The sequence below is a fragment of the Malaclemys terrapin genome, chromosome 8, assembly GCF_027887155.1.
Source record: "Malaclemys terrapin pileata isolate rMalTer1 chromosome 8, rMalTer1.hap1, whole genome shotgun sequence".
Lineage (NCBI taxonomy): Eukaryota > Metazoa > Chordata > Testudines > Emydidae > Malaclemys > Malaclemys terrapin.
The window spans coordinates 93,650,302-93,666,857 of NC_071512.1; the positions used below are offsets into that span (position 1 = coordinate 93,650,302).

Below are 16,556 nucleotides of genomic sequence, written 5' to 3' on the forward strand. Positions count from 1 at the left end.
AGTGTGGCCCTCGGGCCAAAAACTTTGCCCACCCCTGCATTACGCCATTACTCAACAGGCAAGGGACGATGCAGTCTTTGGCAGGGTAGTCCTACGCTCAGCAACCAAGTGAATTCTGACCCCTTCCACAGGGAAACTGCTTGGAAGTCACCTATTGGAATGCACATGAGCAATCACTCGGAGAAGAAAAAACTGTTACCTACCTCGTAACTGTTGTTCTTTGAGATGTGTTGCTCATGTCTATTCCAAATTTCACCCGCCTCCCCTCTGTTGGGAGTATTCTGCCAAGCAGGAACTGAGAAGGCGGTGAGTCAGCAGGGACCTATATATACCACCATGAAGGCTCCAGGGGTCTCCACAGCCAACCCAACAGGTACCGGTAGGGGAAAAACCTTCCGATCATCATGCATGTGGCGTGCGCACACACACCTATTGGAATGGACATGAGCAACACATTTCGAAGAACAACTGTTACAAGACGTAGGTAACCATTTTTTATTAGGCTTTTATATTCATTGTGTTTGAGTGGTGGAAACTAATCAGCAATATGTGAGCAAGAGAAGATCCAAAATGTAGCCTTGCCTTTCCTTTCCTTTCGGTGTGAATTTACACTTAGACTGAAAAGTACAGTATTAACTTAGGTAAACCGGGAGTTAATGTGAGCTGCAATCTTCAGGAAGTGATGTGTGCTCACTGAACTCATCTGATTAAGCAATGCCCTTTAAACTTCTCCTCCTATTAAGCTAGGGTGACCAGACAGCAAATGTGAAAAATCGGGATGGGGGTGGGGGGTAATAGGAGCCTATATAAGAAAAATCGGGACTGTCCCTATAAAAATCAGGACATCTGGTCACCCTATATTAAGCTTACTAAAGTAGAAGTCTATCAGTCACCTCCCCCTTGCCTGCGACAGGCATGTTCTGAAGACTTAAGGTAGAGCATGCATACTATAGTACATCAATTACATGGCTTTTCTTTTGCCTAACTTAAAAACACAGTTATGGATCAACTACTAAAAGCAGTGAACTATCCAGGCAGTAAGGTACTATGCAGAGTAACAACAGCAGGATCTTACCTTAAGTGATTTCTTCTAGCACCTATTCAAAAAAATCTTTGCCTTTGAATTTGCAGGCAAACACCCTAGTCCTAACTGGGACAAATTATTTTCCTTTTGCCTAAGGTTTATTGGTAAACTCCTTTGACTATTGACAGTTTAACATATGAATTACTGTAGGCCTTAAAACTTATTGAAGAGATGGATCAGAAATGCTGTTCACATAAGGTTTTAAATTTTGTCCAGTGTCATTATCTTGTTACTGTAAAAGCCAGAACTAAGCAATTTTAGTTAACATTTATTCCTCGAAGAAAGATCCAAGAAGCAGGATGTGTTTATGCCCTACTATCCCCCACTGATTGAAGAGAAAGTAATGCCGGAGCAATAGACGCTCTCACACATAATCTGATCTATTCATCTCAGACAAAATAAAAACGTAAAATGATAGGCATTAATTTCATACATCTGTGTACACACACACACACTCACGATCAAGCTAATGCTTTAGTTTTCCCATGTTTCAATGAGCTCTCAGTACAAATTAGCCTATTAAGGTAATAAGATCACATCTGAATTCTTAATCCACCCAAACAGATATGCAAAGGGCTTTTAAAGTACAAAATATTTTATTACACCGCAGACAGATGAGCAATTTGACTTGCTTTCTTTCTTCCCACAAATACATCTGATATACCTACAATATCACACATATTTACACTTTGTCCACTTAACACCTATGCAAAACAGATGCAGGTTAGCTCATTCAAATCTGTATGAACAGGAATCAGTTAATACTTGCAATATAAAGAATCTTAGTATGCATCACATCCACTATTAAGTTAAAGTTTAAGATGCTGTACCACTCCTTCCAGTACATTAAATGAGTTAACAAGACCCCGTTTGTTTTTGTACTTTGAACACCACAGCAAAGATATTTGCGGGGGAAGAAGGTCATCACTAAGCTATAGCCGTACTTTATGTGCCCTATACTGATGCCCCAAAGACTAGATATGAAATATTGCTTCCAGTGTTACAAAAATACACAACCTCTGATAAGTTTTACTAGTTAATATAAATTTACTCCAGAATATGAATACAAATAACTTTATTTTTTTTTAAAAAGCTAATAATACGCAAGTCAGGTGTAACAGAACTAGTTATTTAAAAGCCACTACTGTATTTTTGGACATCTTTTAAAAATCTATACAAATTTGTATTCCTAGGTGACATCACTAGTCCGCAGTACAGAAGTTCTAGTAGGAGTTTAAGTTCTATGACATGGTTTGTTAATTCAGATTGTGCTGTTTACACAGAATTGTAAGATCTATAATAATCTCATCCAGTAGCTTCAAAAGACAAACAGCTGTTACATCAAGGTAATCTTGATGCAAAAAGCATATCTATCAACAGGTGTATGCAAATCTGCAATATTTACAAAATACGGTATCACTCTACAATTTTCTTATAAAACAAAAGATAAGGAGTTGATGTAGATGACGATGTAGGGGAGAGAGAATTCAGAAAGTCCTTTTCCTCTGTAACCTTCACTTCAGAATCATCAAAAAGCAACCACTTTCCCTCATATTCCTTCAAGCTTTGTAACACATACAAAGCTTTGTTTTCTAGTCCACTGAAAGCTATACCATTTTGATCACCATTTTCAGTACTTTTATTAAACTCCAAGATCCCATTAGTACTGGTAGACTCAAAATTTTTATTTTCAGTTAGTGTATTAACAACCTTTTCAGGGTTAGTTGCTTTGTTGTTGTACAAGTCACAGTCAGACTTATTTTTTTGTCCTCCGAGAAGTCCAACAGCTTCCATATTCTTTTTGCTCAAAGTTTTACTTGACTGTGCATTTCCATTGACTCTAAAAGAGACTTCACCATCATCATAATCTTCAGCAACAGCTCTTGCTTCCTCCTCATTCAGTGGTTCTGGCTTAATCACTTCATACATCTGGTCAGTGATGAAATTGCCCTTGTCTAATTCTAGACTATTAAGATCTGTAATTTTGACAGAAGCCGTGTAGTGTCCACTGCTAATTGTAATGCCACTGTGCATTACTACTGCAAATAATCCATAGGTATCATTAGTAGACTTTGTGCTCCATTCTTCTAGTGACAGTTTAAGAGGTGTCAATAAGGGAGTATTTATCTTTGACAGTCCACCATAACAATCAAACCTTTGAAAGAAAAATGGTAAAGTTAGATTATTGGATCATTTCACATTTTTCTTTGTGACCTACAAATGATGGTTTAAAAAAAAAAAAGTTTCTAGCCTTTTTCTGCTACTCCAATGTATAGACACTTAAAAAGCTTGGACTTAAACAACAAAAAACTTTTTTGCTTGTTTTATAAATAATAGGAATGTCAATTCTGGTCTTCCCCAGTATCACTAGAAAAATTATTGGGGGACTCAAAGGATGTGTATTAACACACAACTTAACTGGAGGGGTGAAACTGAATCTTTAACAAAGATTTCCTTTCTCCAAAACATTACTCAATTATTGGCACTAACTAGATGTTAACCAAAAATCCAAAATTTTAAACAGTGATTAAAAATCCCTTCTCTCAATTGCTCAGCTTTCACTCTTCTTGTCCTATTTTTTTCTTCCAGTCAGATTAGAAAGGAGCTGACTTTCTCATGTATAAACCAGTCAGGCTCACAATGGGCGTGACCTGAGACAGTGTTTTGGCTCACTGTCTTGAGTGAGCCAAAGTGTTTTGGCTCACTGTCTTTGGCAGTTCTTGTTTGTTTTGCAGGTGTCTTTTGTTCCTCCAAGCCTAGTGATTTAGATATAGTACTGCTATTCCAAGTTAAAATGCTGAAACCAAAAAGTGGAACCTTAGAATAAACTTTCCAAACCGTTTCAGCTGCATTCCTGACTCCAGTATTAAGTTTGATCTCTCTGTTCTTATTCCTTGCACTTTGGCTGATGATACCTTTGCAGAAAGCATTCAAGATGGTTCAAAGGGAAAATGGGGAGACTAGATTCAATTCAAAATAGCATCACTGGCCTGGATGGAAGTGTGAATATTTTTGAGTGAGGATCTGAAGATCACCAGGACAGAAGAAAAAATGATAGGACATTTGGAAAACAGCTGTGTAACCTGGAAATTATTAAAGAAATCCTCAAGGAAGACAAAGTGTTATTTAAGCTTATAAACAAACTGAGGGTCCCTGGGACAGGAGCCCCCTATAGTTTTATTTTTGAATTGCTTACAGAAGGATCAGAAATGTATGGGCTCTTCCATCTGACTCAGAATATTAATTAAAACAAAACAAAGAAATGCCTAAAATTAGTTTGCATATCAAGGAATATGTACAAGAATGCAAGGTAAACATTTTATAACTTGAATGGTCTACTGAAGAGGAGGCAATAAAGAAGATGACTGAGGTACCTTCATTAGAATTCTGCTCTAATTCTATCAATTAGTTATTTTGTGATCGGATTTTCATTTCTACAGCACTCATGGGCACTTGGGAGAAATTCATTATTTAGGAGCTTAGAAGATTACCAGACAAAATATTGTAACATAACCCTTTGAAAATGTGGTTATTTTACAAACAGACATTTATATTGGCTATAAATATATGTACATAAAGTTGCTATCAGTAACTGTTTACAGTGTATCCTAGCACCATTCATTTGTCAAGTCATGTTTTGTGCTACTCCTAGCACCTTCCACCTGGATTCCCCAAGCACTTTATAAATATTAATTAAGTTTCAAAATATATCTTGAATGAAAGTATTATCCCCATTTTATAGATAGGGACTAAAGCCCTGAGAAATTAAGTGACTTGCTCAAGGTCACACAGGAAGCTTCTAACAGATTTAGGACCTCTAAAACATCCTAAATCAGTAAGTGAAGTTGTAACTTTGGGTAATTTAATTTAATATCTTGAATTCTGATTCTGTGCAGTATTGAGTAGCAGGAAGATGGAACATGGTCTGGGACTGAAGTAAAGTGGTGGAATATTGAGTCAATAAGCACAGTGTGTCCATTTACTGCTTCCTGAGGAAATGATGCAGGTGGCAGGAAAGTAATCACTTGTAATTTATAATACTGGGAAGGCTGGAAAGCCAGATCAAATCTGCATATGTTGTTTCAACATATGAAAAACTGTAAGTGAGCTCAAATAGTAATGTTAGATCATTAATTTCTAATGTATTGGTTGGATGATGATTACAACAAATAACCTTCTTAATACATTTTACAATATAATGAAAATGTATTCAGATGTGGCCTTCTGTCACTTTATGGGTATGTCTCTACAGAGATCTGAATAGTGCTATTGTGACTTGCTCATGTGCTTTTCCAACTTGCTCCTAAAACAATTGTATTAAGTATGTTGCTGTAGCCAAATTCTCAGATGTGTACTGCTATTGTACTATTCATATTCATTTCTATTTGCTAGAATATTTTTGTTCACATTCATAAATTTGGAAGAAAAAGTAGATACTGAAATTAGGCACGGTAACCTTTTCAGCAAAATAAAGATTTACATAGTATAGGAGCATATTGCCAATGCTCAACTACAGGCACTGACGTAAATAGCACTTATAGTAACTAAATTAATGTAGTGGAGTGTTTTTAAAGTCAAAGGCATAGTCAAATTACTATGGTCTAAATTTGGTATACTTTAAAAATGTGTTGTGAACGTGGGAGGCTAATCTCCAGTATTTTCTTTCTAAAATATCCTCCACTCAGTGACAAAATCTCTACCATCTACAGTTGCCAAATCCAGTTTTATGCTCTGTAGCTCCTTTAACTAACTAGTTATCCTGAAATAGTTAATCTATCCCCATTGTTGATATTAACACGTTATTCTTTTAAAAAAAAAATTTTTTTTAAATCTTAATTTCAAGCTCCATTAGGAATATAAGAAAACAAAAATGTTGGCATGAGATGTTGAGAATATTTTCCCCAGCTTTCACAAGCTATTACAAAACATGGTAAAAATCTAACACTGAGAAAATTCTTTAGTGGCTTGCTAAAATAGGAAGAGCCTGTGCTAAACAGCTAATAAACTACTTGTATTCCTCTGTTTTCACAAGTGATGTTTCAAAGTTAAATTCAGTTTACAAACAAGTTTTGTAATTTAAACATTTGCATCTGTTTTGGCAAGGTTTCTCTTCCAGCAGCACTGTTTCTTAATATAGTTTATCTGCAATACTCACTCTAAGCCATTAGCCGCAAAGCACTTCAAGTGAACTGTTATAACTTCAGGCATTTTATCAAATAAAAGACTGCGTTCTGCTTCTGTGTAATGACGACAGTTTTCACAGAAGTATTTATCCTCTCCCACAATCCTCTCTACTGATGCAAACTGTGAAATTGCCCATTTTAGGGTCTTCATTTCTGTTTTTGGCTCTGGAGAAACTACAAAAGAGAATTATTACATTTACAGATACACAGTTGTATACATTTCCATTATATACCACAAGAATTTTAAAACAGAGCTATAAAAGTTAAGACACTTGCAAGAACTAGTATTAAAGTTAAGAATATTAAAAATGCACCAAATAGACCCTAAACCAAGATAAGTAAATTATCTCTGCTCATTGAATCTCAGGAAGTGCAAAAATGAGAGATACCAGCCAGGATGTAGATTAACTCAGATTGAAAAACAGTTGGTATGCTGCTTTGTTTCAGATTTAAACAAAATCTTCAAAGGCTGAGATAAGACAAGTGCACAACTCACACAATTCCTAGGGAAGTCAGTGGATGTGTATCTAAGAGCAGAAGTTGAATGTTACTTCATTTCACATTTTTCAAAGTAACATTCCTCTATAAACACCAAGGGCACATCTCCCTCCCTCCGATCCCAAAACTATAAATATATTAATCAGATATGCACATTGTGACCCTTTACTGTTACTTACTTTCAGAACTCTCTTCTGCTTTAGAAAGTTCATCTTCTTGTACTGGCACACTGATGTCTTGAAAGTCTTCTCTTCTTTCAGTAAAACATTCACACTCCAAACATCGTGTTCTCAATACCAACTGACCCTGGAACAGTTTCTCCACTAATTCAAAAACAGCTAACTCTGAACCTAGAAAAAGTTACATAATAGATTGTTTATATTAACAAAAAGTTGTTATTCACAGTAGTACATGAAGGACAGTTATTGGTACTATTCTTTCTGAACTGGCATTGTGCACAACAGACATGGTCTCAGTTTTAGATATTCAAATTCCTTAATTTGTATTATAATATTTAACATACCATAAAAACAAGCACATAATAAATTGGGTATTGAATAAAGCATATGAAAAAAAATCTTGATCTTGGAACACTCAAATTTTTCAAATTTTATTTTAAGATTAGATTCTAGATTTATCCTTTATTGAAAATGTCTCATCTTGGGTAATTTGTTTTGTATCATTAATGGATTATGTATATGTTGGTATTAACCTTAATGATAAATAATTCTCTTGTGAGGAACATAAACACTTGTGGACTTTTCAAAGTCCACAACCCACACTCTACATTATAAATTAGCAAGAGGTAATACGAGTATAAATTTGGCATTCTTCTAACCCTTTTACACTGCATTACTACAATGAGCCTTATTTTCTGCTCACACTCTAATTTCTAATTATTATTATATATCTTAGACATATCTGTATGTCAGGTATTTTATTTATATATCAGTACTTGGTCCTGCTAGTGAAGGCAGGGGGCTAGATTTGATGACCTTTCAAGGTCCCTTCCAGATAGATATATATCCTATATGATTACATTGGGTGTAGAAATTTTCCATTTAAGGAAAAATAGATTTCAAATCCTCACTATGGTATTTGAGCACTAACTTCCCAGGTGTATTTGTTTCTTGGTCCTACTGTGTTTACATTAAGCCCACACATTTTTTACTAACCTCCTTGTAGTGGTTTTTCAATTCCTTTTTCACCAGCACTTTCCACAGGGGATGCAGGTTCAAAATATTCTTTTATATTACCATTTTCACACTTTACAGATGCCTCTTCAATCTCACAGCCATCAGTTTCTTTCATCTGCTCTTTGGATCCCAAGTTGTTTGCTAGCTTTCCCACACTACAGAATTTAGACAGAATGCTGGGTTGTTTGCCTGAAGACTTAAACCAGTTTAATCTAAGTCGTGATTTCTTCTGTGTTGGCTTTGCAATCTCATTTTCAATAGAATACTTAGCAATGGCATCTGTATGATTTTCTAGTTTCTCCACTGTTGCTTTCCTCTTTGATCTGGTCTGTCTCTGATTTCCCTCTACTGCATTATGCTCCTTGGATACTTTAGATTTTTTCTTTGCATTCCCACTCTCAGTATCACTTTTCCTTTTCCCATTTCCTTTGGATAGTTTGTCTTCAGACTCCTCTGCAGTGTGACTGCTTGTTGCATAGTCATTTTCCTCACCAGGGCTGTTAATGCCATTGCTTTCAGTATTTTGATTAGACTTCTCCTCCAAATGAGCTATAGGCTCTTCCATTGGAATATTTTTCAATTCTTCCTTCTTCAATATCTGACACGTTTCCTGGATGTTTCCTAGGATACACTGCAATACTTCCTGGGCATCATGTTGCAGATATCCTTCATACATAGGGTTAAGTTCTCTATTGAGAAAAAGGGAAGTGTTATATTGTTTTGAAATGATACATCTGGAGCCTACCACATGTGATCAGTTATTGTGTTACAATGGAACTCCTATGTAGATTTTATATTTTTAATTTATGCCTGGCAGTGAGAGAGCCCACAGACTAGGGTGGAAACACAAGAAGAGTCAAAGAGGAAGGATTTGATCATTTCAGAAACTAACCCAAAATTGTGTAGCACTTCTGTGTTAATCACAAAAGGATGAAAATATTGGAACATAAGACTACATTTTACAATAGACATTAAGAAACTAATACTAAAGGATTGATACAGATGTATTACTTTGTAAAACACTTTCATGTTCTCAACTGAAAGATTATATATAAATACAGATACAACCTCACAATATCCATGTGCAATAAATGTTTCTGGATATTACACATGAGAAAGCTGAGGCCAAAGAAGTGAATTGACTTGACCAATATCATAATTTGGAGGCAGTCTGACATAGAACCCTTGTGTCCCCCCATCCTAACTCCTTGTGTCCCCTCTCTATTTGCTAGACACTACCTTTCTGTGATAGAACAATACCACAAGATCGATGTCCAGGTGTATTATCAATAAATACCACCAGTTTACCTCAATTATTTAATAATGCCCATCCCCATTAAGTGCTACAATTGACAAAAAGCAGAGCACAATTTTAAGAACGATTCTGCACTGGATTAAGAATAAAAAATTAGAGGTGCCACACTGCAGACTATTTACTAAGTAGCTAACTATAATATGATTAAAGATTCAAAATTAGGGATGTTTGGGTAAAAAGTCCAGGCCTGAAGAGAAGGTCCATGTACCACAAGTAGCCATGGAAAGGAAGCTGGGGGCAAATGGCTATTTCACAGGCTGAATCCTGCAAGGTGCTGAGCACTCTAGCTCTGATCCAGCAAAGCACTTAATCACATACTTAAATTAAAGCATTTGTGTAGTCCTAGTGACATAAACGTATTTAAATGCTTTGCTGGATTTGGGCCAAAGTACTCAGAACCTTACAGGATCAAGGCCTGTAATCTTCGCTCTAAACCTTGATACCACAAGAGAAAGCTGAAACAGTAGGTGCACAAATTTTATCTTGGGCCATCTTCCCACAGTAAAATTGACTGGTATTATATCAGTTTCACTATGTGGCTGCTAGAGAATTCTTCTGAGTAGCAGAACTGATGCAATCCCCTGCATGGAATGGGGGGGGGGAACATTTCCTATGTTAGTGTATCAAATTTAAGAACATCAATCCCCAATGTTTTCTTAAGATTGTAATACACAAATTATAATCAGCTCAAATTTCAGTGAAAATTCTGACATTTCATTTAAGATTATTTATACCTAAGTGTGTTTAGTAGCCTTCTTGGCTGAGTAGCAAGTTCATCTGTATATTTTTCTGGATTTAATAGAAAGCTGGCCTGAAGCTGTTCCACTGAAAGAATCAAGGAATGCAAACTGCAGATTAGTTCATAACTTGCCAAAGGATCTTCTTTACAACTTCCCTGTAATCATAAAAGAAAAGACAATAGTTGCGCTTTTTCCTCTGAATACAACAGTTGAAGGTTTTTTCCCCTGCCTCCTTTATCCCTTTTCTGTCTGTCATTGCCAGCATTTCTATCAGTTAAGGGGATGGAAGCAGGTGCTTCTTGAAACATTAAATATATTGCTTTTTTGCCTGCAGGAAGCAATATATGAAAGACCAACAGATTCCACCGGATATTCTATCCCCAAAATAACTGTTGGGGCAGGAGTCAGCCTGGGGCCCCACCACCGCTCCAGGGCGAGGGGGCGGCCCGGGGCCCTACTGCCGCTCCGGGGGGGTGGGGAGGGGGCGGCCCGGGGTCAATCCCTGCAGTTGCGGAAGTCACGGAATCTGTGACGTTCATGAAAGATTTGCAATCTTACTTATAAACCTTCCAGAAATAACTTTGAAGGGCAGTGTTATAAGTTGTAAATGGGTCAAAAATGATTCCACTATAATAAAGGTAAATTTTCTTCAACAGGAAGTTAAAAAAAGCTCTTTACTGTGTGCCCCTACATATTCCAAGATATGATCGTTTAATTTATTCTGCACTTACTTGCATAATTACAGCTAAAGAAAGATCAAATGAGATATATATAAAATTTACCTTGTCTGACTTTTGTTCTCCTTCATCCTTTAACATTTCTCTCTTCTTTGAAATAATGTTAAATAAGTGTTTCACTCCAGTTTTAAAGCCAGGGCAAAAATATAACACCTAGCAGCAGCAGTATAAAACAAGAAAAAAAAATTTAAAGTGAGCAAAAGTTGTACATGAAATTAAAGTTAAAACTGACATTAAAAGTCCATGCACATAGGCCAAGATCTGCTTCTGCTTCTCCTAGGTTGTTGTACAGCACGCCAGGATGCAGAAACCTCGATGGCCCAGGCTGTGCAAATATAGGTAGAGTACAATTTAAAAACAATATTAATATAATATTCATGTTAAAAACTTAAGCACAAGAGTAAAGAAGTTCTACCTAGGTACTTATGTGGCTCTCATCACTGTGGCATTTGAGAAAATGGAGGTCATAAATACTGTAATACCTCAAACATTAGTGAATTTATCCTCTCAAAGTCCTTGTGAGATAATTCTTTCCTATCTCCACTTTACAGGTAAGGAACTGAGGAAGAAAGATTAGGTGCTCAATCCAACATCCATTGGAAGTCTGCTGCAGATCAGGGAACCTTGTCTACCAAATTTCAGTCCAATAAGTTAAGCTTCTCCCTGCCACTCAACACTCATTTTACAGTACGAGAGATATTCAGGAATGTAGAGCTGTAGTGGAAAGCTTACTTCTGAATCCCTGACTATTTATATAGTTATCTCCACTAACTAAAACTAAGGTGCAAATTTGAAAAATCTCACTCATAATACTTAAAACGCCAAAGGGAGTCAGATGTCCAACTTCCAGTGATTTTAAAAGCTGCAAAATTTAATAAGAATTGGGCAACTGACTCCCTTAGACACTTGAAAATTCCACCCATGTGATTAAAGGGATAGAAGATAAGTCAGTTAACATGAACGACTGAAAAGTAAACTAAACAGCTGTTTCATTTCCATCACTTACACTGTATTTTTTCACTTTACTACACTTTTTACACTTGTGTAGAGAAATGACTAGTCAGCAGTTTGTCTTTCTGGTTTCCTGCACTAGCACAAAGATATTGAGTTTCCAACATTGCCAGGGAATACTTCAGTTTTAAAAGAGATTCAAATTAGTTATTTTTTTAATTTCATAAATTGGGAAACAAAAATAATAAAATCGTGAGTTTCAACTACTTGATAACATCCCTTGGAATATTCCAACTATTAGTGTTGGATGGAACTCTGCTTTATTAAATTAAAGGGCAATCTGCATCCCTCTGCAGAATACAAAGGGATTTACATCACCAAGTTCTGCCTCCACTCGTGCACCTAACTTGGCACAATGACGCAAAACGAGGAAAGTGGTGTGGTCAGAGAACAAGGCCAACTCGTGCCAAATCCTGGGAGCAAACCTTTAGGGCAACGCAGTAATTTCTTTATAAAACAATTACTCCTGCAAGTGAGCAGGAGTAGATATAGATATATGTGCACCATTGGCTGCCTTGAGTGTGCGGTATCTCCCTTCAATCCCATTTTTACCCAATATTTTGTCAAATTAGGAGTCTAAAGTGTTTGTATAAAATGTTTAACGATAACGCAAATATCTTTTCCAATCCCCAAAATTGAATTTACCTGAAGTATGCTGTTAAGGTAACAAGTATTGCCAAGATTGTTCAAGCCCACAAAAGGCAGCATGTTGTCTTTTTTCTCGCAACTAATGGGTGAAGGAGGCTGTGCTGCAGGAACAACCTGATCACTATCAAACAGAGAAGAGAGTATGTAATAGAAAGCAAGACTTTTTTTTTTTTTTTTTTTTACATCTTAGAACACATGCATATACATCTTGACCTTTTGAAGTGTTTATCCTTCACATCATTAACTTCTTACAAAACATCTTTTAACACTTGGGGCTGGATTTTTAAAAGGAGTTATGTACCTAAATACCTTAAAAAATCTGGCCCTTATACTACTATATAAAATTAATCTTTTTATACTGTCAATAGATCATAGATGGTACCAAAACTATCAGTTTTTGACACTCATGCTATGCTGTATGCTCAAAGATGGAACCACTCAACAGAAACAGTATTTACTAGGAAATTTATGCAAAAAGGTTTGCAATAAGCACACAGATATTCCAGGAATAGTACAATACCCATGTGTAGGGCCCTACCAAATTCACAGCCATGAAAAACGCATCATGGACCGCAAAGTCTGGTCTCCCCCGTGAAAGCTGGTGTTTTGTGTACTTTTACCCTATACTATACAGATTTCACATGGGACACCAGTGTTTCTCAAATTGGAGATCCCGACCCAAAGGGCATGGTGGGGGCTTTGCAAGAATATTGTAGGGGGGGTCATAGAATTGCCACCATTATTTCTGCGCTGCCTTCAGAGCTGAGTGGCCAGACACCCAGTTCTGAAGGCAGCACCCCACCAGCAGCAACACAGAAGTAAGGGTGGCAATACCATACCATGTCATTCTTACTTCCGCGCTGCTGTTGGCACACTGCCTTCAGAGCTGGGCTCCCAGCCAGCAGCTGCTGCTCAGAGCTGGGCAGGCGGAGAAGGCAGTGCCGCCAACAGCAGCAGTGCAGGAATAAGGGTGACAGTACTATGACCCCCCTACAATAACCTTGCAAACCCCACCAGTCCCCTTTTGGGTCAGGACCCCTACAGTTACACCACCATGAAATTTCAGATTTAAATAACTGAGATCATGAAATTTATTATTTTTTAAATCCTGTAATAGTGAAATTGAACAAAATGGACCATGAATTTGGTAGGGCGCCTATGTGCTATGTGCTACACCTAGTCAGACAGTTTTTTCTGAAGTCCTTCAAACCAATATGGAAAAAACTCTACAAGTTTTTCTATAACATTTGAGTTATTCATAGACTTAGTTACTGCAGCACTAAGCAAAAAATGCCACAGTGTATACTTTCCATTCTAACCTTCCCCCTCCCATCGCCAAAAGATTATCATGGCAGAAATTCCTGCACACAAACCCAAGGGCAAGACTCAGTCCATTATGTAGAGAAGCAACCAAAAGCCAGTGTAGAAGCATTAGACTGTTAACACATTGTATTGGTGTAATAAAACAAAGGCTTAAATGGTCATCAGTGCATTTGTAATTTAATGTGCTTGTAATTCTCCTATTCCCATCTAACCCTCTTCATTACCTGGTATGAAGTGAGCTGGAAGCCTCATTGAGGGACACTGGTGAAATGTAATGGAAGAAAGCTAGTACTGGAACTGCCGATGCTTGTACAAGTACTAGAAATGGAACTTTAAAATCCAGAACCTTGCCCAGGCATTAAGACTCACTTCAATCTCATTTTGAAAAACAGGTTTGTGGTTTGCAAATTCTTTAAAGCCAGAATATTTTTTTTTAATAATTTGAGACATAAATCTGAATAAGTATCCTCTGTTAGCTTAGTGTATTGATCACATTCTCCACAAGTTAGACATTCTACAAGGAAGGTTAACATCCATAAGTGTAAACTCAGTCACCTCTCATTTTCTTAAATTTCAGAAAAACAGGTTTCAAGTAGCAAAATCAGTTCAGTTAGATAAAACTGACTCAAACATTCCATTATAACATGCTTTGTGACATTTATTCTCTATTGGAGCAGTGCAGCAAGCAGAACAGTTTAGTTTTCAAGAGCCCAAGCAGAACAGTTTAGTTTTCAAGAGCCAGGTTGATAAGACATCCATTTATTAAGATGTTTTTACTCCTACTTGTCCATTATTAAACAAACTATTTCTCACATAAAATAAAAATACTTCTTAGAATGTTTAGCATTGACCAGGTTATAATCAGAAAATCTTAAACTCTTACATACATTTCTGAGCCTCTGTATTCTGAACTCTTTTGTTCATTTTCTTGTGACTCTGTAAAATCCAGTGCTCTTTTCGTTTCCTTTTTTTGGAAAAGCTTCAGGGAAAGTCTGTTTTTCTTTGACGGACTACCTCTCAAAAGCCCAGTAGCATCAGTCGGTAATACACCTGGCATTTTTTCCTCACTCACAAATAATGGGGACGGGGAATGAGATCACCCTAGACAGAAAGCTGCAAGCGGCAGTAACACCTGTCAAATACATGTTACGTTTACTTTTATTATGGGACGCGGCCATGCATGCAATAAAAGTTCATGACAGTACTTTCTAGTGGCCCGCGTGGCTCAGAGGACTGGGCAAGAGCCGCTTCACCTTCAGCACTCTTGACTCTAGGCGGGGGTTGGGAATGACCAAAACCAGGTCGTCTCCCCTGGCTGTGTCCAGGGGCCTGCCTGAAAGGGGCTGCGCTGACGTTTCAGTCTAGTGTAGAAGATCGGGCCCACCTCACAGCAGACACGGGGCCAAGGCATGAATGCGCTGGAGCCCGCCTGACCCGCGCTGGAGAGCGGGGCTGTTGGGGGCGCCGTGGCGGGGAAGCCCGCCCAGCGATAGCACCTTCTGCGAGCACGAAGAACCCGAGCCCGCAGCGGGGTTTGGCCCCGACGCGGGAAGGCGGCCGCCCCCCCCCCCCCCCCCCCCCCCCGCGCCACTTGATACCCACAGGGCCCCTGGCGCCGCAGTTCGTGAGACTAAAGCCGACTCAGCCCTTTATTCCAGCCATTCCCTCCCTCCCCCCGGCCGGGGAGGGTGACCGCGACCGCGAGAGCTGCTGGAGCGTGTCCCCGGGAAGGAATCACAGGCTCCCCAGGCACTTGAGGCGGGAGGGGAAACCCCCAAACTCCACCGGCCCCAGAGTGAGTGGAGGCGGCCTCGCCCCCTCCCCCCGCTCCTGACCCGCAAGGGATGGGGTGAGTCCTGTGACTCCTGGGGGGAGGGTCCCTGCCGGCCGGCGCCGCGTCTCCTCACCCGCTACATCTTCGCTTGGCCCCGGTGCCGCCGGGAGGGGGCACGCTCTCCTAGAATCACCCTCCCTGGTTGCTATGGAGACTATAGGGCGCCCCAGTCCCGCGCTCCCCACAACGGGAAAGTTGGCGGGTTTTCCCTTGCCCCAGGACCCTACACCTGCCCCCTCGCGCCAGGGCGTGTACGGCCTTCCTGAGCAAACGCCAGCAGAGAAATCCCTCCAGGCCCCTCGGGATTGAAAGGGTAGCCGCGGCCAACAGAGCTTCGTCTCCTCACAAAAATCTTGTAGGCGCGCTAGGCCGCATTACGGGGCGCGCTAGGAACCCCAGCACAACTGTCTGTCTCCTAGACTCAGGCAATATTTTGGCCAGCCCGCGGGGTCCTGGCGGGGCGCGCGCGTGCGGCGGTAGAGGCCTGGCCAGAGAGCTCGAGCCTAGGAAGGGGATGGGACGGGTTAAACCATCGCACATGGATGCCTGCCCCCCTCCCTTTCCAAGGAAAGTGAGTAGGTCCTGTCACACCGACTCAACCCCACCCACCCTTTGCCGCCTCCGCCAATAACAGCGCGAGACGATCAACCAATCAGCGTCTTGCGCGAGCCGATTATTCCTATGATGCTGTTCAAATAGACCCGGGTAACTTAACGGCTCTCGGAGTGAGACCTTGGGGGTTGCGGCGAGGGAGGCATAGGGCGGAGCGGCGGTGGCGGCGTATGGGGCGCAGGCCCAGTCGGCTGTCCCCGCGCCTTGCGGGCAGCAGTTCCCCCGCGGTCCCCATCGTCCAGGGCGAGCTTCGGAAAGAAGTGGCATGAACTGAGCAGCATCGCTGAGGGACTCTGGCCTGGGCGCCCCGGCCCATGCGGCTGAGTCCTGCCCCGGGCTCCGCCAGCACGAGGGGCTCGTTGGGGAGCCCACGGC

At 39.8% G+C, this 16,556-nt stretch overlaps 1 protein-coding gene across 3 annotated transcripts; it reads right to left on the minus strand.

Moving 5' to 3' along the window:
- Positions 1-1,661: 1,661 nt before the first annotated feature.
- USP1 (ubiquitin specific peptidase 1) lies at positions 1,662-15,807 on the minus strand. Of its 3 annotated transcripts, none has more exons than XM_054037415.1 (9): positions 15,643-15,807; positions 14,623-14,848; positions 12,410-12,533; positions 10,799-10,906; positions 10,011-10,171; positions 7,941-8,650; positions 6,945-7,115; positions 6,240-6,441; positions 1,662-3,239 (listed from the first exon to the last, which is right to left on the minus strand). In XM_054037415.1, the coding sequence occupies exons 2-9, from the start codon at positions 14,790-14,792 to the stop codon at positions 2,501-2,503; spliced, it is 2,385 nt and encodes a 794-aa protein (XP_053893390.1). In that variant the 5' UTR covers positions 14,793-14,848; positions 15,643-15,807; the 3' UTR covers positions 1,662-2,500. The 3 variants fall into 3 exon arrangements, with proteins under 3 accessions (XP_053893390.1, XP_053893388.1, XP_053893389.1); XM_054037413.1 differs by having other exon boundaries at positions 14,623-14,867; XM_054037414.1 differs by lacking the exon at positions 15,643-15,807 and adding an exon at positions 15,338-15,531 and having other exon boundaries at positions 14,623-14,867.
- Positions 15,808-16,556: the final 749 nt, after the last annotated feature.

Coding starts and splice junctions, on each gene's coding strand:
- USP1 (XM_054037415.1), bottom strand. CDS start 14,792: ATGCCAGGTGTATTACCGACTGATGCTACTGGGCTTTTGAGAGGTAGT. Junction 10,907..12,409: donor ACCTTAACAGCATACTTCAG/GTAAATTCAATT, acceptor TGCTGCTGCTAG/GTGTTATATTTTTGCCCTGG. Junction 8,651..10,010: donor AGGCTACTAAACACACTTAG/GTATAAATAATC, acceptor TTTTCTCAATAG/AGAACTTAACCCTATGTATG.